The 24,282-nt window shown below is 40.3% G+C and overlaps 1 protein-coding gene across 12 annotated transcripts in view; it reads right to left on the bottom strand.

The window, feature by feature from the left end:
* Positions 1–24,282, bottom strand: part of Dys (Dystrophin) — a 172,142-nt gene that overhangs the window by 88,751 nt on the left and 59,109 nt on the right. For 7 of the 12 annotated variants that reach the window (XM_064693735.1, XM_064693737.1, XM_064693743.1 and 4 more), the window contains 6 exons: positions 19,245–19,313; positions 18,767–18,857; positions 18,585–18,705; positions 18,361–18,494; positions 17,244–17,337; positions 17,102–17,182 (listed from right to left, as the gene is read on the bottom strand). In XM_064693735.1, the coding sequence (XP_064549805.1) occupies positions 17,102–17,182; positions 17,244–17,337; positions 18,361–18,494; positions 18,585–18,705; positions 18,767–18,857; positions 19,245–19,313 (590 nt within the window). The remainder of the gene's footprint in view (positions 1–17,101; positions 17,183–17,243; positions 17,338–18,360; positions 18,495–18,584; positions 18,706–18,766; positions 18,858–19,244; positions 19,314–24,282) is intronic. The other 5 variants (XM_064693746.1, XM_064693747.1, XM_064693738.1 and 2 more) reach the window with 1 other exon arrangement.

The following is a 24,282-nucleotide window of genomic DNA, read 5'->3' as shown; positions in this document are numbered from 1 at the left end:
TTCTTCATCAAATAGAATCCTGACTTTGTAATTTTTACGAAAGCTACACTCAAAATATGTAATAAAAAGTCTGAAATTGAAAGTTTTCAGAAACGATCTTTCCCCAAGCTTATAGGTAAAAATATCTTCGTTTTACAGTTGGGCAACTTTCTAGCCCAGCCATACATCAACAATGCACCTGATGGCACGCGCTGTGCGTTTAGCCAATAGACATTGGCAACATGGCCGGTGGGGTACCTGGGCTGAAGCAGTGCAAATACGCAGCCAAGTGAGAAATGAAGACGAGTTAGTTAAGGCGGCGTCAGAGATAGCCAGAGAGAGATTGGCACGCTTCGTTGCCGTTGGCCACACCCCCCTCAACCCCAAGCCTAACATTGGCATGTGCTAAGCCTCAATACAGAGCAATGTTCTGGCGTCCGTGCGGGTCGACGACATAAATCAGCTTATGCGTGGGGTTAAACTAAAGTTGTGCAGGACACCGAACCAGGAACGAAGGCGTTGAGCAAACGGACACCAACGCCGAAACTGACACCGACGCCAGTCGCTGCGCTAATTGAAAAGCAAGGTTACCTGACTGGATAGGGAAATGTAGGTGGCTAGCAAGACGCTAGAAAGCAGTTGCGGAAAAATTTGAAAAAGTTTAACTGAAACGTAACGGTACTTAAGTTAGCCAATTAAAGGCAACGCCAGGACACGCGAGAGCGTACGCAAAGCAAATTGGCCGCACGGCCAGACAGCAGAGGGCCAACAATCGACAGCCAGTCGGCCAGCCAGCCAGACGGTGGATAACTTTTGCCCATCTATGTCAATTACCGAGCATCCTGTCTGAGCGAGCAAACGCAAAAATTAGTTTTTTTTTCGGTTTGGTTAGACAATTTTATTAGGGTCTAATTGAAATAACCAACGGCCAGCAAATGAGCTGCCACAATCAGCTGGGCGTGTGTGTGTGTATATAAAATAATTAAGACCACAATTCCCACTAATTATAATATATTTAAGTGTTAATGGAGTTCGGCACCCAGTATGTGTAGCCGAGGCCTTTGCGTGTCTGACAGCCTAGTGAACTTTGATTTTTGGCGGATTCGACAAAGTTTCTACGCCCCCGTTAAATGCCACTTTGGCCTTATTATTTGCCAGTCTGGGCAACGTGTGCTCAATGGGGACCCTCAATTTTCGATATGCTTGAGCTAATACCTTGGGGCAGACGAAACCCCAAGACAAACCTTTCCCATGTTATATGTTAGCTAACAATTTGCGGCTGTGCTGGATCAAAGTTTTAATCTACTAAAAGCCGACACAAATGTGCTTATATGATTTTAACATGTCATTGAAATGTTTAGGGCAAAGCATTTTATTGGCATGAGTGCGTGCGTGTGTGTGTGTGTGTGTGTGTGAGCTTGTCTGTGCTTTGTTTTATGACGTGTTCAGCTTAGCGTTGTGTATAGGTGTGAATATATTTGAAATGTGCCATAAATTTGCCACACATTAGGCCAAGGCAGCAAAAACGTTAGAGAACATCAACTTCAATTTAATTTGGGTATTTTTCTTAAACTTTATCCAATGTGGTATAGAATTTGTAACATATTACAAATTTTTCACTCAAATTAACATTTTAGCCCAAGCCTTGGCCAATAAATATAATATGGCCCCCAGGGCCCCCCAAAAGCATTATATTAGACATTGCGTATACGCCGCGTCGCAGCGCAAAGTTATGGCAATCAAATTTAAATTACGCACAGCGCAGAAAATAATAATCATCTTAATAATAGCAAAAGTTAAAAGAAGCGCCAGCAATTTTAATGCCATTTGAACCCTTTTTATATGCTAGTAATTTATTTATGAACTTATCAAGTGCTTGGGGCTCCTTTGGCTGTGGACATTAAAACTGGACTGCATAATAAAAGTTCGGGCAGAACGTGCACGGCAAGCAAATAGCAGAGTCTCAGCATTGAAAACTTGAATGGGACAACTTTTTATATTATAAAAATGTAATTTTATTGAACCTTAACCATTTATGAAAACCCGAAGTGGGCTGAAATCCAATTGAAACTAAAGAACAAAAAAAGAATTGCTGGCTCTTGTGATTATATGTATAATATTCGTTACAAGCACTTAGTGCGTCATTTTACCATTTTCACGCTATTCGCAGGCACAAACGAATCTTTACACATACACACAGATAAGGTATTAAACAAACGCACACAATAAAATCACAATAAAGTAATTGAATTTAACAAATCGTCTACAAAACTGCCAACGAACTTAACGAACTCTGCGCTGCGCGCAGAATTAATTCAATTCACTTACAATAATAATTTGCTCAATAAAAACGGCAACAATTGAATGAACACCAGAAATAACAACAACAACTTGGGCAACAATAGCCGCCAGATGCTTGGCTCGGTCTTGGCTTGGGCGGTGAGTTTTCATTTGAGTTCGGGGGCAGTTACGAGAAACTTGTGCCCAGATTTAATCACAAAATGGCTGCCAGTTACCGTTGCTTACAGTCCTGCAGTCCTGTAGTCCTGTAGGTCTGACAGTCTCATTGCCGCTCCTGTCGCTACGTGCTTCTGCTGGCTAAGCAAAAGTTTTCCCTGTAGCCATCGTAAAATTAATGAATCTGTTATGCAAAATCGACAACTAGCTGCAAAAGCAACAGCACACAAGAACTACTAACAATAACTGCGGCAAACAATTAAGCTTCGCTTTTGGCAGCTGGCAGGTGGCAGGTGGAAGGGACAGGTGCAGAAGGTGCCACAGCTCTTGCAGATGGCAAGCAGTCAGTTCATTTTTCGCTAAGTGGAAAAACTATTAAGCATTGTTAACGCTGATCAATGGAAATTTGTAGCAGGCAGCAGGCAAATAGAAGATATTGAAATTGAATGCAATGATAAAGAAAGTTTGAGTATTCAATTCGCAAATCAATTGCAGTCAGTCAATGTAGAAAAGTGTTTAAATTATCCTAGATAAAATTGTATAATTCTTATTAAAAATTAATCAAAAGAAAAATCAAATAATTTTCACGCAAATACTTTTTGCATGTGTTTTCATGCCTCAGCTATTAGTCTTCATTTTATTTCTCAACAAAAATTTAACGCAGTTATTCCATTTCAAGAACTAAGAAGCATTCCAGGAGCAGCCTCTTATAATTATATAAGAAATATATTTGAGTCTTGATAAAAAAACTTTTACTCTAATGCAGTTTACTTTAGAAATCCTTTTCGATTAAACATTTTCATGGAAAGTGTTATATAGCTTAGATTCAGCTTAAATGCAATTGCGATTTGCAGTTTATTTCTTTGTTGTCAATGCGGGTTTTATGTTTTTGACATTGGAAAAGCTTGGGTATAGCACGCCTGCCCTTCTGATTTCTCAGAGGTATTTAATTTATCTAAAGACCGTAGGGCGTCGCCTAAAATCCATTTCATTTAACTCCTTTACTTTAGATTTCCCACAAAGTACACATAAGTAATACATAAAGACCATTGTATTAAAAAAGAAAAAACCTCTCCTGGCATATATTTTACAAGCTTTACTTTACTTTTCCACAAATGTCCATTTCCATTGCTGCGTATACGCAATATCATGAAAGAACTTTTGAGGTTTCCTTTTTCGGCAAATACTCAACTCGCTTTCAGCGATGGGGCACGTTCCCTGGCAAACAGCTTACAAGCTGCTTGAGGGCAGCACACTTTATTTTTATACTACTTTCGTACAACGCCTTGTCCTTGTACTTGTACAACACTTAAATCCCAATTCGTTTTGGCTGCAGGAATCACAGCGCACTGACCCACACACACAGACGAGGGGAGCTTTGGTCGGAGGGGGGAACACACTTACTTAGCATGCATGTATGGATATTTTATTGATACGCAACTGTGAGAGCCGTTGGCGCTTGGTCGGTTGCTTGTTTCGAATGGTTTTTCGCCCAGCTGGAAAAGTGTGTGCGTGGCTTTTAATGCGTGTGCAAGCGGGGGCTGGCGGAAGGATCTTGGGCTCGGCTTTCGGTTTCGGATTCGAGGCCTAAGGCAGCGGCACATGTAGCAAAAAAGGCATTTTATGTTTTTTTGTTTTTTTTTCTTTTCCCTCTTTTTTTGCTCAGCAAACAGCCCATTGAATGGCCATGGGCCAGACAAGCACCAGCAGCGCGGACAGCGACAAGGAGCAAGTCATATGGAAATCCCTTTGAGTATGCAACGTTTTTCTTCTCGGCTTACGCATTTTCACACTTGTGCGGCACTTTGCATACACTTTCTCTTTTGGGTAAACATGCGAAGGGCATCGCAATAATATGTTCATTGGCGCTGAGGCTTTAGAAATTTGAGTGATAAAAAGCAGTCAGATGTTGCTGACCTGAGTAGATTAGCAAAGCTTAAATTAATTTTAAGTTAATTTAAACATTTATTTCTAAGGCCAACACAATTGGCCATGATTCAGCTAGAGTATTCAAGCAGGAATCATTTTTGGTTGAGTTTGGTTTCTTTGCTTTTATTTCATTTTGTGCGTCAAGCGATTCATTCATCTTCTTTGGCGTGGATTTCAGGACCCGGCAACAATCAATAAAATTCAAGTTGCCTTTTTTTCGCCAGCCGCGCAAAAGTCATGCCAGCTGCCGACACGATGTAGCCGGACATTGGGAGGCTGGGTCTCGGCCTTCTTCTATATTGAATGTCAGAGCATTTGCAAATGCCGCCTGATTAATGACGCAATAATTGTTGCCACACGCCGGCAGCATGAAAGAGAAGGTCTAGCGGCTGTAAAGAGAAAGCGCACGAGCTCGTTCTGGCTGTTTAGTTTTGTTTTAGGCAAACAAAGTGTTAAAAAATTGGCTTTTGGCTGTCGGGACTGTCGACTTTGGCTTTGGCGGTCTCTTGTTCTGGCCATTTGATAGGATTATTATCGTGTTAGCTGCGCCATTTCGCCATTTGATTTTGTGAAAAGCTTTGACGTTCCGTTCAATTTACCAAATTGCTCAAATGGAAATTTCAACTACTTTTTGGCTTTACCCATGCCATATTATCTTTTTGTAACTTAAGAAGACTTGAGAGACTGCGCCCCCGTGGTGTGTTAATGATGATTTATATGCCAAATTGTGCTTTGGCTGCTTGGCGTTGAATTGGCTGATAATGAATTTCAATTGATAGCTAATTGGTTAAATGGTTGAAACTTCTTGAAAAGTTTGTCAGCATCGTATATTATCGACTTCATAAAATGGAGGAGACTCCAGAGGTTTTCTATCTATTAAATTATTTAAGTGAATATACTAAAAACGTAATCTTTCAATTATTCTGCGCCTTTAACAGGCTAATAAATCATGAACATAATTCTACTCGGACGCATTTATTAGTCTAGCTGCATCTTTCACCATTAGCCAAAGGCCTATAAGCCGCCGCAGCTAGGCAAATCCCTTGGAGTAAGCACCACACACACACACGCATGCACACGCACACGCACACAACAAATAATTGCACAATGCGTAAACAAAGCATAATTAACAAAAGAAAGCGGAAAAGGAGCTGCGATGAGACTCAGGCGTCGGAAATTATGCAAAAGACGGAAATAAAGTACAAATTTATGTTGTTGAACTCTCTCTCTCAAAGGCTTTTGGTTTGGTGGTTCGGCGGCTCGGCGGTTGGGCGGTTGGGCGGTTAGGTGGTTGGGTGTTTGGGCGGTTGCCAAGCGCGCGCTAATTTGCTAAGCTCGCTTAGAGCCACTTCCCGCTGCGATGGTGACGCCCCTGGAGATATGAGCGGAGCAACACGGCTTTTGCGGCATTATCATTAGAATTTAAATTGCCTTTTGCTGCCGGTTAGCTAAAGGTAAATAATTTGTGGCGCCACAACGGTTGGCATATTTTTTACGAGCTTATTCACCCTTTTTTCAGCTGCCTGCAGCCCTATATTTAAGCACCTTTTCTCTAAGCTCTCTTATCTAGTTGAATATTTAATTAACCGCAATACCCAAAAAAAAAAACAAAAAAATGGGGGAAAGTAAAAAAAAATGAGGAAAATATTCTGATAACTGGGCTAAAACAACTGAAAGTTGCAACATTTCTGGTCTTTACCAATGCTGACAGGCTTCATCAAGCATCAGAAAACTACATCAAGCAACATCGGACTTTGCTCAAATGGACAAGTTTCCAACGCATTGTCTATACTTTTATCTTATTTATCTTTTATTATCTGTGGCGCTGCGCGGCTGATAAGTATTATCTGACATGTGTATGGTTTGTCTTTTGATGTTTATGCTGTTGTTGCCCCTGTTGTTTTTCTGCTGTTGACCCGGTTGTTGCCGCCGCTGCTGCTGCTGCTGGCATTTTAAAATAGTTGTGAACTTTATCGCACAAACAAACAACACAGAGGAATCTAAAGTACACCATGCCATACCACATTTTGTGGCTGCCACACCCACAAGCCCGCTTGCCACATGTCGCTTATAATTTGCTGTAACTTTTGCTGGGCTATAAACTGACATTTTGGCTTCTGTGGTTTTTCTGGGATGACTTTTGACAACTGCCAACATTGCAGTGTTTTCCAGCAATCCATTTACCCTGTAATAAGCGTAATTGGATATGCACTATACGCACTTGAGAACTATGAGGATAATTATCTTAAATAAGAAGGAGAAACAATTATCTCTAAATAACAAAAAGAAAACTAAAAACAAATTTAAGCCCAATTACAATGGACTTTATGGGAGAGCTGCCAAAGAAAACTGCGCTGATGGTCTTAAATTATTTCTCATAAATAATTTATTCAATTTTCCGCTTTCGAGGAATCGACACTTTTCCATCAAATAGTTAACACTGGGTATCCTTTGGTCGAATCTGGAATATTTGTCATTTTATTTGATTAAACGGCATGACAATTTACATATTTGTGAAAACTGTTTCACAACAATATTATGTTTTTTTATTGCTTTTGTTTATGTCTCGACAATGACATTGAAAAATGTCGGGTGTTTTATCTTAGATGTATCGCAGCGTCTATTCTCGAGCTTTTCAGACTCACAATCATTCAAGATTATGTTTATGTTTACAGTTTCTGCTAGATTTTTAGATTGACAGCCGCGTGTCATTTTCGCAAAATATATTTGCTTGTCCAGCATTGGCATAATCTTTGTTTTTTTTCCCCATCCCATTTACATTTGTTGGGCGGAGAAAAATGTTCAATTACACAGCGACTGTGAGCTGGTATTTTGGCAATTGCATTGTGTCGAATATTTTGCTTTATGCGGATTTTCGTTAACGGACGCTGACGTGTTGTCGATGCAACTGTCGAGCGCTCTGTTGATTTATTGTGAAATATTCGTTTTACCGCCGCATACGACTGTAAATTTCCAAACAGAAATTCAACACTGCATATTTGTTAGAAAGAATTACAAATTCTTGGAACATTTTTGCATATTTTTAAATTTTTAAACAATTCAATTCAAAAATCATTTAGAGTCGACTTTCCTTTCCAAGAAAATGAGTAGAGGAACCCACAATGCTAATGTACTTTTAATATGCACATAATTCTATTTTGCTGCGACTAAGAGATATGTAAAAATATAAAATGCACTTTGTGTGTGTGCCAAAGAAATAACAAAACCGAACAAAAAGAAAAAGTAGAGGAGCAGAATAAATAATATTTTTTGAAAACATGCTCAAATGTAGTTAACATTGCAAAACAGTAACGAATGAAGTGGAAGTGCAGTAGAAAAGAGAAGAAAAAAAAAATAACAAAAAGCCACACAAACAGCACAGGAACAACGCCTGCAACAACTCACGAGCTGCAAAGAAAAGCGGGTGCGCACAAAAGTATGCAGCAACAACTGCAGTTGCAGCAGCTAAACAATTGTGTGTGTGCGTGTATGTGTGTGTGCGTGTGTCTATGCCTGCGTCTGCATTTCCAGCTGCATAAAGTTCGCGTTTAATTTCGTTGCCATTTACAAAACAAAATCGTTGTTGCTTTTGTTGTTGCCAACTCGTTTTTCACAAATATCGCTCAGTTCTTGCCGCTGTTTTGTTGTGATGTTTTTTTTTTATCGCCTGTCTGGCCGCGAGTCACCATTTGTGCTTGTAAATGGAGTAACACAAACACAAGCACAAACTTCAACACCCACACACCAATGGCAACAAACACATGTTGTGAATATGTTGCACTGTCTGTGCGGCGTCTGCAACAGGCTCTGTCTCTGTCTAAAACACTCGCTCTCTCACTCTTGGCGTGGCAGCAGCAGCAAACACTGGCGCAAATTAAATGCAATAACATGCGAGAAAGGGTCACAAAAACAGAGTTGAATAAAAATATTCAGCAACCGTTTGCCATGGAGCCGCAGCGGAAAACCCTACAGGACCAAGAGGCATGTTGGGGTGCTAACCGGATGCTACCCCATAGCTGGCGCATTGCAATATATATGTCTGGGTAAAGTGCCACGCTGAAGCAATTATGGCCGAAGTAAAGATGTAATCTTTATGTGCCGTAGTGCATTCGTAGTGGGTTACGTGCGGCTGGCAATGACAAATAACCTCATCTTTGTGTGATATATGCAGCCGAGACTCTCAAAAGTCAGCCACTTGATAGTCATAGATTCTTGGCCACGATTGCAACAGCATGCATACCATTTGCATCCAATTTGATAAATCTTAAATAATCACGTATATCTTTGAAATCCATTTATCTGCTATCCAAAACAATTCTATACTAGCCAAGCATAAATCTTCGCAAATATCTGTTTTATTGGTCAAATTGTTTAAGCCCAATTACAGTCCATATAAGCACTCAATGAAAATAATCCTAACGGATCACATAAAGAAGAAGGTTCATATAAAAAAAGAGTCAATATTCATCCAATTTAATATGAGAACTTAAAGCTTCAATCTCTATAAAATAGCGTATGATTGAACTGTGTAAAGCTGCCTTTGACACATTATTTTCTTTTAACATACAATTTTTTAGCCCAGATCACGCTTATATTTCTTTTAGATAAAACCCACAACTCACTTTCCACGCTCACTCCCGAACCCATTAAGCTTAAAAGATATATATATCGACTATTTACCTGGAATATAAGATATTATATTTTTAGACACCTCAACCCCAGTCGAGCACTAAACCATTCTCAATTGTTTAACATGGTAAAGCCTTTAATAATAATAACTAAAACCCTTTGCTTATGCGTATGCATATGCATTTCATGAAGCGCATTTGAGTAAAAGAAATTAAATAATTGGTTTTATAAATATATCCTATATGTTTTTGTACAAACAGCTGTCCGTGCTTCCCTTTGTCTTCCAACAACTAAATCAATTTGAATAAACTATACAACATTTGAAGCTCCCTTTTTTGCGGTTTGTGTTTCAATGAATATTTCAATCAAACAAAGCGTGAATAACTATTTTATTGGTCAGTTAGTTTGATTTTGATTGACGACAGCAAAAAAATGATAGAAAATGTCATCATAGCCTGTGTCGGGAAGAAGTCGAAATACTTCGACTTTTGATTTTATTATGTTTTCTGTGTGTTGCTTTTAGATATTACTTTTGCTATTGCTTTGATTTTTGTTTCAATCAAAATTTTGTAAATTTTTTTACCCACCCATCTGAGTTCCCAAATTAGGGATCTGAGATGAACATAGTCACGCAGACTAGAATTGAAAGAGATTCGATCCAGACAAGTAACGAGAGAAACAACGCAGATGATACTAGAAGCGAACCGGAGAAAAGAGTAACGTTCTCATTAGAAAGAAACTTAGTAGTCGATAGAACTACAGAAGTTAATCCCATAACAAACGAACCAGTCCCATCGACATGGAAGCGGCGAATAAAGTGGATCTTTTACATTGCTCTGTTCGTTTTCGTTTTTCTAGGCACGTTATTAGCAGCGTTTTTTAGTATAAAACTCTAGTTAACCTTTAATCGTTTATTCAATCAAGCTCTACTTTAAGGCAGCAAAAGCATTTGGCGGTGCGGAGACCAGCCGCAACAGGGTCACGCGCAATATGGCAACTGGGAGCAGGATCTGGCCATTGTTTTCGTAATTTGCAAGTCCGACTGTGACCAGGACTAGTTTAAACTGTCCGCAGAGTTGCACGTTTTTTGCGCCATCTCCTGGCCGCATCCTGACCGCCGACCTATGCCGACTGTCTGACAAGGGGCACTAGAATCTAGTTACTGTTGTCGACGATGCTGTGGCGCCAGTTGACCCGTAGCCCTCTTTAAGCTGACCAGCACGAGCACACACTTTACACACTCTCTCACACACACACATACCCACACACACTCACACAGTCGCAGTGAATTTGTGGCTTTGATAGCCTTTGCATCCCGGCGATTTGGCATCCACATCCAAGTCAAGTGGCAGCCGTCAAGTCGTCAAGTACTCCACTGGACTCGACTTTTGTTTCTATGTTGTAAAGTTTTCCACCATTCATTTTGTTTTTCACTCTTTATTTCCCCCCTACTCTATGCGCAGTTTTTCCGGCTGCCTCTTTTTGTGCCTGCTTGTTTGTTTCTCTTCCCTTTTTTTTTTTTTTTGGCTACGCTTTGCGCGGAAATGTAAATTAATTGGTTTAACAAAGTGCACTTGAATTCTACTGCCGGCATGTGTTGTTGTTGTTGTTGTTGTTGTTGTTGTTATTGTTGTTGTTGTCGTTGTTGTTGTTGTTGCTGATGCTGTTATTATTATTATTGTTTTGGGGTTGCTCTGCAACTGGCGACCATAAAACTTTAAGTGCCGCCATAACAATGCAGTCAGCGTACCGAAATATTAAATAGATGCATAGAGTTCAAAAAAATGTATTTTCCACTTAACCTTTTGACATTTTTGCAATAAATTCTAATCAAAAATGTTTAGAGTTGCGGAAGGTGCTAAAACATTGTGAATTTGTGGAGCTCATAAAAAAAATCAAATTATATAAAAATACTAATGTAATTTATTTAAAATCACGAAAGTCCTTGTTAATAAAATTAAATGCTGCTCGCAAATAAAACAAAAATAATTTGAATTTTAACTTTAAACATTAAAATTCATTTTATATATGTTAATTTCCGTTTAATAACTTCGTTAGCTTCGGGCTAAATTTGTATTTCTGTGTATTTATAGATCTTGTTTTATTGCAACTTACAGCAAAAGCAAAACAATCTTTTCACCTTAACACATTTCACGCACACATATAACATTTTGAAATAAATTAAATAGAAGTCGTTTGCTCGTTAATCAACGACTTATAAACACCCACTAAATTTAATGCGGCTCGAAAGCTGCAATTTACATAGGCCAAAGTTTATTTACATCGAATTGATAGCTGCACCTTTAAGGCCACTGCCGAAATCCACTCAAGCGTTATAATTTTGAACTAAACACAGACAATTAATACTCAAGTGGCGCTGCCTCAGCGGAGCTGAGCAGCAAAAAGCCGACCGCGACTCTAATCAAACAACTTTGAAGAGCCCACGCGCACCCCACAGCCGAAATAGACAACCGGGCAGACAATTTTTTTGAAGTGCTTCTAAGCCGACGTCAACAGCCAAAGCAACAGCAACAACTACAACAACTTTAGCAACAAGAAACAAAGCACTATGAAAACTTTGATGCCTACGCACAATTTGTGTGTCATTGTTTATGCATACTCTTTCGTAGGGTAATATGAACTAATGTTTAAGCTTGTTATACATATGCTAAAAACAATATGCATATACATGTATATATAACATATTTATATATAGATATTGTACATACATAGAATGTCCATTGACAAATTATTAAGATATGTATACATATTTTTTATGCTTTTTTTAACAATGTCTAGATAAATGCAGGACAGAACTGATAAAATGCAGTTCATTAAAAGAAAAGTATATATAGCATGCATTTTTCTATTTTTCAGGTTTTTTTTAGAGTTTTATATCTTTCAGTTAATAGGGTATAGGCTTATAAATTGCAGGTATAATTAATTGTACTACGATAAGCCAAACAATTAAACTGCTTCGGCATGAAGCAAGGCAATTTGTCAGTATTCTCTTTTAGAGCATCTTAGAACTTCGTCATTAAATATGTAGCGTATAGAAGGGATCGCCTATAAATTATATATAGAATATTGATTAGCATAAACAATCAATGCGAATATTGTCATTATTCTCTTGTAGAGCATATTAGAGTTTCGTCATCTTATGTGTAACACATAGAAGGAACACCCTAAAGTAACAATAACTGAATGTAACTATTTCTATCCGAACTGCTCTCTCAGACTTAGAGCTAACGTCATGAAACTTTGCATAGATTCGTCTCCTAGTATATAACTTTGCTGACATAGATAAAGTTCTTGCATTCTTTTTGTTTTTATTTCAAGAGAGTTTTACCTCGAATATCTGCAAGCCCATTGGCCGTAAAAGGGTATTTAATGCTCGGCTTGCTGAAGGCAGCCGTTCTTTTAAGTTGATTTTTTTTTGTAGTCAAATCTTTTTGGCTTGTTTGTGAACTTGTTTTGGTTACTTGTTGCTTTCTGTGTCTGTCGCCGCTGTCGCTGTTGTGGCTGCTGCCGCCGACGCCACAAGCGTCAACAGGTAAACGTAAACATGCCCCACACACGCGGCCAGTTGCCAGAGACAACACAACTCCAAGAGCTCAAGAAAACGCATGTTTGACATTTGTTGTTGACCAAGACGCACGGCCCGCCTCTGAGGGCTTGCATATTTTCTGGTCTTAATGCGTGTTGACGGGAAAAACGTGTAAACGAAAACTTTTCGAAAGTGCGGAAATCTCTTTATGAATGAAATTGGGACTCAGCACACGAGACTGTGTCGATTGTATTGTCAGTTAATAAATAATCGGTTTTGTGTCGCACGCTAATACACCACGCAGCCAAAGCTTGGGTTGGGCCCTAGCCCGAAGTTGAAAGTTTATCATCAAGCAGGGGATCAAAGATAATTCTGCTGTGGTTCAGCTCAAGTGTTCGCTACCGGTTATTAATGGTTATTCGTGTTGAATATGTTCACGAGTGTTTAATGATTTTGAAGTTGAAGACGGTTCTTCACTTTTGATTTGTTGATAAATTTTAAATTATTCTCATATTTTCATTGAAAAATGTAGTTGAGCGAAATAGTAATAAGAAAAAAGCAAAACAAAAATACTGATCAGCTCCTAAAGAACTATAAACCTTGGGTATATCTTTCTCCTCATAGCTCAATTTAAGAAGATCTAAGAAACTATTAAATTGAAATGGGCAATATTTAAAGGCAGACTTTTGAATTTCCATGAGTGAGAAAATGAGTCGATTATTATTGGATATATTAAAACACTAATTAGCCGATAAACAGTGAAGTGTTTCATTATTAACTGTTAAATATTGTATTAAATTAATAATCTTGTAAAAGTATCTACCTACTTACACAATATTTACAATAAATCATTTTTATTTAATTAAAGTAAAAGGCTTAATTTGAAACATTTTTACAAAAGTGTAAAAGCAACCACAAATAAAATATAATTATCATAGTTTTTGCTGCATATAACGCACAACTTTTGTCAATTGCCATTTTTAGCCAGAAACTGAATCCCGCAAAATGTCGTTTTAATTATGCGCTGTTTGAATTGAAAGGCTCTCACAAGTAGTTAATTATGCACAATTTTGAACAAGAACTTTTGCCATTCACATGAAACATTCGCTCGTTTATTGACACAGGTATTTCAGTATAATTCACAAGAAAGGATAAATGCGAATTGTAAATATTTGCTGGCTTTTGTGGCACCCAAAAAAATGTGGGCTGCACACATTTCAATTTCACTTAGTCCGTTTGCACGGCGGAGGGAGAGGCCAAAGGAATGTGTGCATAATTAATGCACATTTCACTTTAAAATGCACACACGCACACGCACGCACACGCACACGCATGCAGGCACAAGTGCACACACATTTGCATTTGCACACATAAACGCGCGCGCGAGGCAAAATGGCGACGGCTGTGCCGCCTTTTCCGTGCGTTGCTTTAAGCAAAGATTTGCGATTAATTGTTGCATGGTGGATTCAATTTGCATGTGGACAATGCTGGTCCGTAAACATGCAACTGCATGTCTGCAGGCTAGTGTGAGTGCGTGTGTATGTGTGTGTGTGTGCGTATGCCATTCACGCCTGTAAGTATGCAACGACAAGTTTCCGAGTAGACTGAATTAATTTGATTTTTATTACATTTCTCACAATTGTTTGACTTAATTATTTGCGTATTTCAGATTTCTTGAGGTTTTCGGTACATTTCTGAATGGGTTTTTGAAATGTTTAAAGGCCGATTAAACAAATCTGAGCGACCGTAATCAACGCGCGTCCGGACGCATCTCAGAACACGAACTGAATGACGAACACTAACGGCAAGTGCGAACCAGCGGCCGAAGCAGCGCCGACGCCAACGCCGACGCCGACGCCACAGCATCCAACGGCAGCAGCAGCGGCAGCAGCGACTGCGGCAGCATCAGCAGCTGGCGAGCTATCCAAAATAGCGACACTCGCTTGGCGTCGACATCGGCATGTGCTGAGATAACAAAAACAGAGAACGAAAACGAAAACAGACGCCGAGAGTACGCTCAAGTGTAGAGTTTGACGCTCTCTCGCGCTCTACACGGGCTGCCGGTAAATATTACGGTATTCGCCGGCAAAATACGAAAAAAGAACATAAACAACATTTGAAATTATTAACTATGAGATGCCCTCTATAAGCTTTTTGATATTGGAATTTTTTCGCAATATATATTGAGTTTTCTTGTAAGCAAAATATTTTAGAATTATTTTGGCCCTTCTTAAATTCGTTATTTTTAAAGAGAAAACGACAGATGTTTGAAGTTGAGTACTAGTTCAAAAATAACCTAGGCTTACGTTTATAATACTACTTCGCAAGACACAAGCTGTATTTTGTTTTTCTCATATGACTTCATAAACTTTTCTGTCTTTCCTGCTCTTGCAATAAATTTACCCCATTTCCCCCATTTACCCCATTTTTAAAATATATATAGGGTAAATTTGACAACAAACTTTTTAACGATTGCTTGTCATCTCCTGCAGCATTGCCAACACAAAATGTATATCGAAAGACGCTTTCGTGACAGCTTCTAAAGCTTTTGGAACAACTCGCCTTGCGCATCTTCGACTTGGTTGAAGCTCAGGATAAAGCTTTTGTGGAATTTGTGTTCATTGGGACAAGGACATTTGTGAGACACGCTCCAAAAACGAAAGCTTTCTAAGGTTAGGGTGCAATGAATAAAAGCGCACCCTAGTCACCTTTAGTTGGGATATTTGGGTAAAAGATTTTAAGTCTAGGATATATTAAAATATAAAATAGCCCAGGTAATCAACAAACATGTTTTATTTCTATTCATTCCTTCTAATTATATGTATGTATATTTAACTTTTATTATGAAAAATAAACTGTTTTTCCGTATACATCATGTTAATATGATTAACATTGATTTCCATACTTAAATGATGATTTTTAGCCTAGACAATTACTAGGGAAAATCGACAAGAATATTGAAACGAAAAATGAAAAGAAAATGCATTTAGAATAATTGCCTTAAATGGGCGTATGCGTAATTGCAGCCAGAAAGTGAATGTCGGCCACATGGAGGCTGATGATGATGATCATAACGGCAATGATGATGCCGCTGATGACGTTGCACGGCCAGCAACCCAAGCAGCCAAAACAAACAAACAAACAGACAGACGCCTCGTGGCACTTGAAAAACACGCCGCACTCTGGACTGCTGCGTGGGTGCACAGGGGTGCAGGGGGGTGAAAGGGCGGAGGCTGATAAGTGCCAAGGCACGCCGGCAAAAGGGGGTGAGGTGGGAGTGCATATTTGTGTGTGTGGCATGCAACTCAGCTGGGGCAGCAACAGCAATTCGGCTTGCAAATGCAATTAAGACATTAAGTGGACCCGAGAGCGGGTCGATCCGTGCCGTGCCGTGCCGGTCATCAAAGCAGGCAACAATGTAAGCGAATTCGAGTGGATCCACATTCACATTGGTTGATGGGGGCCCAGCACTTAAGCCCTGATCTGATATCACTAAAAATACTGCTTGCATGTTTCACGGTCATACGGAAAACGAATATAATAAATGCTTAAGGAAAATTGGCTGATAAGCCCAAGCGAGCTCATCCAAATGCGGGTCAAATACAAAGCACAAAGACAAAGGGGAAAACTCTTTCGGGAAATTGCAATCAATTTTTGATTATTTGTACCCTCATGGAGGGTATTTTAAGTTTGCCATCAAATGTGTAACGGATCTGTCAGGCAGTATATATCGAGGAATCCGACAAATCCAAATCATATAGGAATAATCACTAGAAAATTAAGTATTTGTATAAAATTTTGCCAATTTATCTTGAGCAAAATATTATTAAAAAGAGACGATACAAAAAAGTGTTTTATTATACCTTTTTGGTTTTCAAGAACATAGCATTTAGAAGCTTCAGTAGTATCAACTTTTTTGTCGTTTAAAGATGCATTGACCAAGCCCAGCTATAACGAGCTTTACTATTCTGCTAATATGATTGTAATATGTAAAACTAACTTAAAACGAAGTACTTTATTATATGGCTCCTATAGGAACAATCGTTCGGAAATGTAGCTTATAAGCTTGCCTAGACTATATCTCATATTCTTTTTTTTTATTTTTTCTTTTTATTTACAAGTTCTAGATAAAGAAACAAGCCCAAAGATCACAAGTCCCAAACTAAACTGGATTTACTTAATAAATTATTCTTTGAATATATGAAAGCGATGGCATCAGATGCATCACATAACATATTAAACAGATAAGTCAAAGTAGATTAATATAAATATATGAATAGTAGAAATATCCGCATACACAAAAAAGCCAATATCAATTTATATAATAACAATGGGCTTTTAGAGTGCATTTCTCGCCATTTCATGCACTGTGAACACTTTATGTTTTCCGTCATTCACAGTTGAGATCGGGCAATGCACCGGAGACTAAAAAGAAGCACTTTGCTGTGCATAAATCTTTCACTTGAGATCGGGTTAATTGTTGTACAAAGGCAGCGGTGTGTTCATTTGAGGGTCATTTAGATCAAGGGGAAGTTGGGGAGCGGGGGAAGTTGCACTTACCTTAAACATCATTGGGTTGCGTTCAACGTCCGATTCTGCGTTTTCGCAAAGCGTTTCCATTTCCGAGAGAAAAGCAAGAAACTGCAAAAGACAATTCAATTTAAGGCCTTGCCGCTTCGCGTGGACTGATATAATTGCTCACCTGATCCATGGCACGATCGAAAGATTGTAGACTGTGCACGGCGGCATGAAGTTGTTTGCCACGATTGATCACACCATTATTTAAGTTGGAATATCTGCAAGTAGAGTGTGGAGAGCACGATAACAATAATAGAACTAACGATCAACCAAAACCCTATGATGGTATGTTTTTATACCCTGAATCCATTAAAGGGTATTATGTATTTATGCAAATGTATGTAACAGACAGAAGGAAGCATCTTCGAACCCATAAAGTATATACATATATTCTTGATCAGCATCAACAGCCGAGTCGATCTAGTCATGTCCGTCCGTCTGTCCGTCTGACCGTATGTATGAACGCATGGATCTCAGAACACATAAGAGCTATAGACTTGAAATTTTGGATGTAGGTCCTCCTAGATCGCCTGCGTTGATCGAGTTTGTTCCAAGTAATCGATAAAAATCGATATCGATAATTTGTTTTTTTTTAGCAATTTCGGCAAATAATATGAGCTAGAGCTATTAAACTTGACATGTAGCTTCTAGAATAGTATATATATATATAGTATTTTTCAATTTATACCTATCGGAAGAAGAGGGTTCAGGGTATCCCCTAGTCGGGAGCTCCCGACTAGAACCTCTTACGTGTTTTTTAAATAAATAAATGAATTAAGGAAAATTACTTTTCATCCCATCGAAATTAAGAGCAAAAATCAATTTAATTTCCGAAAAGTTTGACATGAATCGAAATGTAGAACTTTCGTTAAAATGATTTCCCTTTCTAAGAAAAGTATGTTCCTCTAGAATGGTTACAAAACTCTATTGTGATTGTTCAGCTCTGTTCAGAAGGCCGATTTTGAACAAAAGGCGCACTTGGTCGTAAAATATTTACGCATTTCCAACCACTTAAGGGGTATTAGAAATATGTTTGCATAGTCTAGTCCGCTCGACTGTATTGCTGTATTCCATTTCAGATGCTAATGGTGAAGCTGGCGATTCGAGGGGAACAAGTGCAAGTCATTAAATCGCATTAAATGCAAATTCGCGCAAGTGATTTGAATTGAAATTGCGCAACTTTTCGCATTTCATTAGAGTCGCTCGAGGAAGGCGCTGCACGATTTCAATGTCCCACTCACCGTTGATTAAGGGCCTCTGTCATCTTCTTAATTCTGGTAGTATCATCGTTGGGATAGACTGCAATTAGTTTCTGCGTCAAGTCGCTGAAGAGCTCGAAGTGCTGCTTATTCTGATGCAGCTCGGCGTGGAAGGACTACGGATAGGCAAAAGATGTAAAGGAAATTGATTAATTTATGCACTCCATGGATATGCCACGTCCCCCTCTCCCCCTCCATCAGGTTACCTTCTGCTCCTTCTGCTGTGCCCCCAGTATATCGGCTGTGGTGGCAACGGTGCCCATGCGCTCGGCCCGCTGCTCCATGCGCCCGAGCCATTTCTCGAGCTCCAGGCGCTTGGCCTCAAACCTGCCAATAGGAATTTAGCATTAATTAGATTGACCCCAAAGTAGGCAAAAGGATAACCCACCGCTGCGAGTCACTTAGCATGTTCTTCAGCTGCGCTGCTCGCTGCAGGACGCACTGCGACGTCTCATCCCAATGCTCCCTCAGGCGGGTCACTGCGAATGCCAGAATAGAGAGGAGTTTAATTAGTGGTGCCCCAGAGTGATTAGTGATTGGTTACAGTTCTACAATATTAGCTAAAACAACAATCAATTTTAATTGGGTGACAGCAATTAGCTGGTGTTTTTTTTTTATAGTATTCGGGGGAACCTATGGTACCGGCACCCCATTCAACAATTATTGATCAGTTGTCAGTTTATAAAAAACGCCATGCAACATAATTAGTAAACAACAGTGTTTGAGTCCTTCAGGAGTGTAACTATTCCGTGAGGTGTGAGGTAGTCTCAATTATTATCATATTAGTTGGGCCCCACTCTGGTATCTTTGGGGGCTGTTAGCTATCGCACAACTGGATTAGCGTGAACAGAAACTGTGGTCGTTACCTTTCAGAAAGCAACGTATATAGTCTAAATCAGCTGAACAATGCGGTGCTATCGAGAACTGTTTTAATTCTAGCAGAGAAGTGAAAAATGAATAAGTTTTAACAATATATAAATCGGATCAAATCATTTTAAATACATTTGTAGCTTAGATTTTAAACAATAGAAAGAAACGTGGAAATATGAAAATAAAAATTAATATAAAATTCGTAGATAATTTCTGTTTTACGTTTTATTATATTTCTTAATATAATAGTTTAGGTATTAATTTTTATATGAATATATTTAGAGATAATATTTTGTTTCGTTTGTGTCTATAAAATATTTAACATATATCCAGAACAAGTTCTTCTCAAAGAATGCAATATTGATGGAGGGAATAAAAATTAAAATAGAAAGAAAACTAAATTTCTTAAGATAATATGAGTCGCTTTAAATATTAATATTTATTATATGGATATTTGCTTTTTAAATATTATATACCCTTGAATGTTTTAAGAAAAGTAAGACAATAATAATTTGTTTTTATCATGTAAATCTAAGACGAACAGGGTTTTCTGATTGGAACCCTTTACCATGTTGTGCAGTTTAAACTGTTGAACAAAATGACGAAAAATAAACCTTGTTAAGATTTCTATTATTTTGTTTGTCATTTGAAAGAGTTGAATGTAATAACAATAATAAAAAATAATCAAAACAAAAATAAATAGGAACTAAATTTCTTTAAATAATAAAAATATGATTTAGGGTATTTATTTTTGGTTTTTAAATGTTAGTTAAAATATTTATAATAAAATATTGAAAATTTAGAAAACAATAATTATTAATTAGCCCGACAGCTTAAAATTTAATTAATACTGAACGAGTATCTAAACACATTTTGTCGCGTAATTCCCGGAAATCGAAGTTGATGAAAAAAACAACAGAAAAACCCCCATTTTGTAAACAATCGGACACCTTTTTGTGGGCAAACAGCGATGCTCTTTCAGTATATTCCGCAGAAGTAGTCGTTGCTTACAATTCTCAATTGGTTAAAGCTTCATATTAGTCCTTGGGTCGGTAGCAAAGTCTACCTATGATATAGTCGAGAGGTTCTCAGGCCCTCCAAGCCGGATAGCTTACAACTTAGTTCGTACTAAGCATTTTCTCATTTGATTATATTTATTATTCAAATGTAGGAGACACATGGTTTAGGGATTGGAACACCCATGTCCACGATGGACAGAGATTCATTATTGATATGCTTACACACTCTCTCTCTCTCTTCTTACCCTGGATGCATCCGGCAGCGTTCTGGGATATTTGGGTTTCGTCGTGCGACGAGCGTCGTCTGATGCGTAGCTCCTCCCGGGACAATCCGACTGCCGCAACGCCGTTGCCGGCGGCGACCTGAGCGACAGCAGCAGCGGCGACCGCAGCAGCCCGCGACTGAGCCTGGTGCTGGAGCAGCGCTGCAGCTGCCGCTGAGCCGGGCAATGGGCCCATATTGTGCACCACCTGGGGCGGAATGTTGCCCAGCAGCTGCTGGCGAATCTGTTCACGGAACTCGCTGCTCAGGGGCATGGGTGGCTGTGGCGACTGCTGCTGCTGCTGGGTTGGCGCAGCTGACTGGGAGCCAGCACCTGGCCCTGGATGGTGGCCAGCGGCAGACAGATTGTTCTGCATGCGATGGCGGCTGTATTGCAGCTCCAGCGGCAGATTGCGATCCAGAGAGCGCATGTGATGCTCGATGGTGGAGCGCATGGACTGCTCCACCTGCGAGGCCGATGCTGATGAGACGGACGAGGAGGATGAATTGTGCAAGGACTGCTGCTGCGCCTGGGCACGCAGCTGCTTCAGTTCCTCCAGCGACTGCCGCGAGTCGCCGGCGCGACTCTCATCCAAGGACAGGTTGCGCTCGTAGTTGGCGGTGCGCAGATTGACGGAGCTGCCCAGATGACGTCCGCCTCCAGCGGCCAGGCTGGCCTTGAAGCTCAGATCGAAGTTGTTCTGCACGGCCGCCTCCAGGGTGCGCAGATTCATCTGCTCCTGCATGGCGCGCTCCATGTTGCGCAGCCCGCTCTCGATGCCACGCAGCGCATCCTCCGAGCCGAACTCATCCGTGGGAGAAGCGGCAGCAGCTGCTGGTTGTTTGTTTAGCTTCTTGGCCTCGCTGGCCCTCGTGGGCGCCGGAGAGGGCACCGGATTGCAATTCGCCGCCGCATTCTTGGAGCTCTGCTCGGCGAGTGCCGCTACTGCGGATTGCAGCACCAGCGGCGGCGGCGGAGGCGGCATCTCAAAGGGATTGGAGCAACGTCGTGCGGCCATTGCCTCCGCCGAGAGCGTGGAGTGCTTCTCTGGCGGCGGCGGCGGCTTATCCTTAAACTTGAGCCCCGCCAGAGGCGAGTTCTGTGCGCTGTTCTGGGCTGAGCTGTGCGCGGAAGCGGGCTTCTTGGGCAGAGGCGGCGGCTGGCGCAGAGGTGGTGGCAGGCCAGGCAGCACCATCGCCTGGCCGTCGGGCAAACTTTTCAGACTGTGGCGTTTGGGTGGAATTTCGGGCGGTGCCGCCCGCTCGCTAGAGCCGCGCGCCGGAATCGCTGGCACCGGCCGGCTCTGAGGGGGCAGCGGAGGTGGTGCTGCCTTCTGCCCCGCGACCTGCTCCTGGGAGCTCTGCTTGCGCAGCAGCTGCTGGCCGCGCAGCGCTGCCTGGGCGGCCAGCTCGGAGTTGAGCCGTGGTATCTGCGGCGCCAGCTTGGGCGTCTGGTCATCGGGCACCGTGGGTGGCACCGGAGGCGGCGGCTTGGCAGTCATCGCTGGTTCTGGATTGTTTTGTGCGTGTCGTTGTGCGTTGGGTGTGTAGCTGTGGCAGCTATGGCAGCTGCTGTTGGATTATGGTTTCCCGTAATGGGTTCACTTTTCACTTGATGTGCGGCATCACGTGCGGCTTTCGATATGTTGCATTCGCATTTTCCGGCGCGGCTCAAATGTTAAAAAAAACGCGCCTGCATATTGACATTGGTAAATGGTAAACAAGTGCAACAACCCCCCGCACCGCCGGCACAACACCGGCGTCTGCAACCATGCGGCTTGTGGTCTGGCCCAGGTTTGTTTATACAACGTGCCGGAAACTCAACACAGTTACAGGCCACAGGCAAACACACACAAATAACAAAAGCACACGAAAGAGAACGCGACTTGGATCTAAGAGAACGTTCTCTTCAAAAACGAGATTCACCCCATGCCAGCCACCAACCCCCACACACACGCATACGCTCGTTTGTCTCATGCTCTTTCGCACTATCTTTTTCACCACACTTTTCGCAGCACACTGCGCCGGCTGTTAACGCACAGGCGGCATTTTCGGTAATCTCTGAAAACGTTGCATACTTTTGTCGCTGTTTTGCTTTGCTTTCTGCTTCGTCGGACAGTAGATATCGAATATGAAGCACAAGCATTCGACTTTGACTTGTTCACAATTTTCAACTATTATTATTATTAATTTTACTTTTAAATATGACTTGATTTATACATATTTCACGTCCTATGCGTAATTCGTACTGCTTTGAATAATGTCGAATTTTAAATAAATGTTTTTCATATTGAATTTATATTAATATGTCACTTGTCGAAAATACTTTGTGATTACATTTATCTTAAGGCATTTTTTATTATATTAAATAAATAAATTGTTTGGCTCCTTATATTCGGTTTCTACTGTAGTTGATTTCAGACGCGTCTGCACTGAGTAAACATGTGTGTATACATGAGTGCACAACACTGCAAGGCAAAAAAAGACACACACACACGCACACACTTAAAGAGACACACACACACAGGCATATGAAGGTGGGCGTTGGGCGCCCAAACAAATGCAGCAAACTTTTTACGCAGCGCCACAGCGAACTTTGCCTTTGACGCCTGCAACAAGGAGCAACAGAGAAGTTTGTGTCCTTGTTGTTGATGTTGAAGTTGTTGTTGTTGTTGTTGTTGTATTTGCTGCTGTCATTCCATGTGCGCCTTAACGGTGCGCTTTTATTGTCCCGTCCAGTCGGTGTCGTGCCATTAAACCCCAGAAGCCGCCCGTGGCAGGTGCATTTAACTTCTGGCACACCTTTAAATGCATATAACAATGTCGGCGTTGCAACGTGTTCGTTTACTACATTTTTATTGTTTACCGCTGTCTGTCTCCCTTCCACTCTCTCACGCTACCTGTCGCTGTCTCTCCCTCTAGCTCATTGTTCTGCAACAATTTGTATAAGGACTGTCTGTGCCCGTTTGCCTTTTGTTACCTCAAATGCTTGACTTCATTTAATAGTTTTTTAAATCATTTGCAGCCGCATAGTGAACGATAGTTGCTCTTCCTCTTCGTCCTTCGACTTTTCAGCTGTCTCTTTATTTGCTTTATTTGCCTCATAACTTGCTTTAAACATTTATTTTTCTGATTTGCAAATTTTTGCAATTAGTTTTTAGGAGTTGTTGCGGTAAACGTTTCCACCTAAATTGAGTATTGTGTTGCAATTAGCTATAGCTCGAAATGGAAAATATATCTTGCTTTTTCCACAATTAAGTGGAATTTTCAGCTTGTTCTCTATTTGCCTCATAAGCTGCTTCAATTATTAAGGCCTTATTTTCCTGTGATAACTTTGAGTTGCAAATTTTCGCAATTTTAGTTTTTAGTTGTTAGAAACAGCAGCTCAACTCAAATTGAGTAGGGCAATTAACTAAAAGCACAAATGGAAAATATTATAAATGCCTTTCAGTGCAAAGATATACAAAAAGCAAGGTGTCTATTCAAACATGTCTGACTGTCGCCTCTAGGAGCATCAAATAAGCTTAGAACCAGGGACTCTAGTAGTTATGCGTCTTATATAAACAAATAACACGATTCTCAATTGTAATAGTTAATTGTAAGCTATATGATATTCAGTTATATGATAAAACTCTGGCCACAATCATTATATTTGAGCAATAAAAATTAAAGTCAGAAATACCTAGCATCGGCTGAGTATATTATAACTCCAAATTTATCATTTCAATTGACAAATATTCTTGAAACTCCAAA

Source organism: Drosophila montana, unplaced genomic scaffold, assembly GCF_035044405.1.
Source record: "Drosophila montana isolate Dmon_TW-CO22-7 unplaced genomic scaffold, ASM3504440v1 contig_3733_1, whole genome shotgun sequence".
Lineage (NCBI taxonomy): Eukaryota > Metazoa > Arthropoda > Insecta > Diptera > Drosophilidae > Drosophila > Drosophila montana.
Note: the sequence above shows the minus strand (reverse complement) of the source record. Positions and strands in the feature narration are given on the sequence as shown.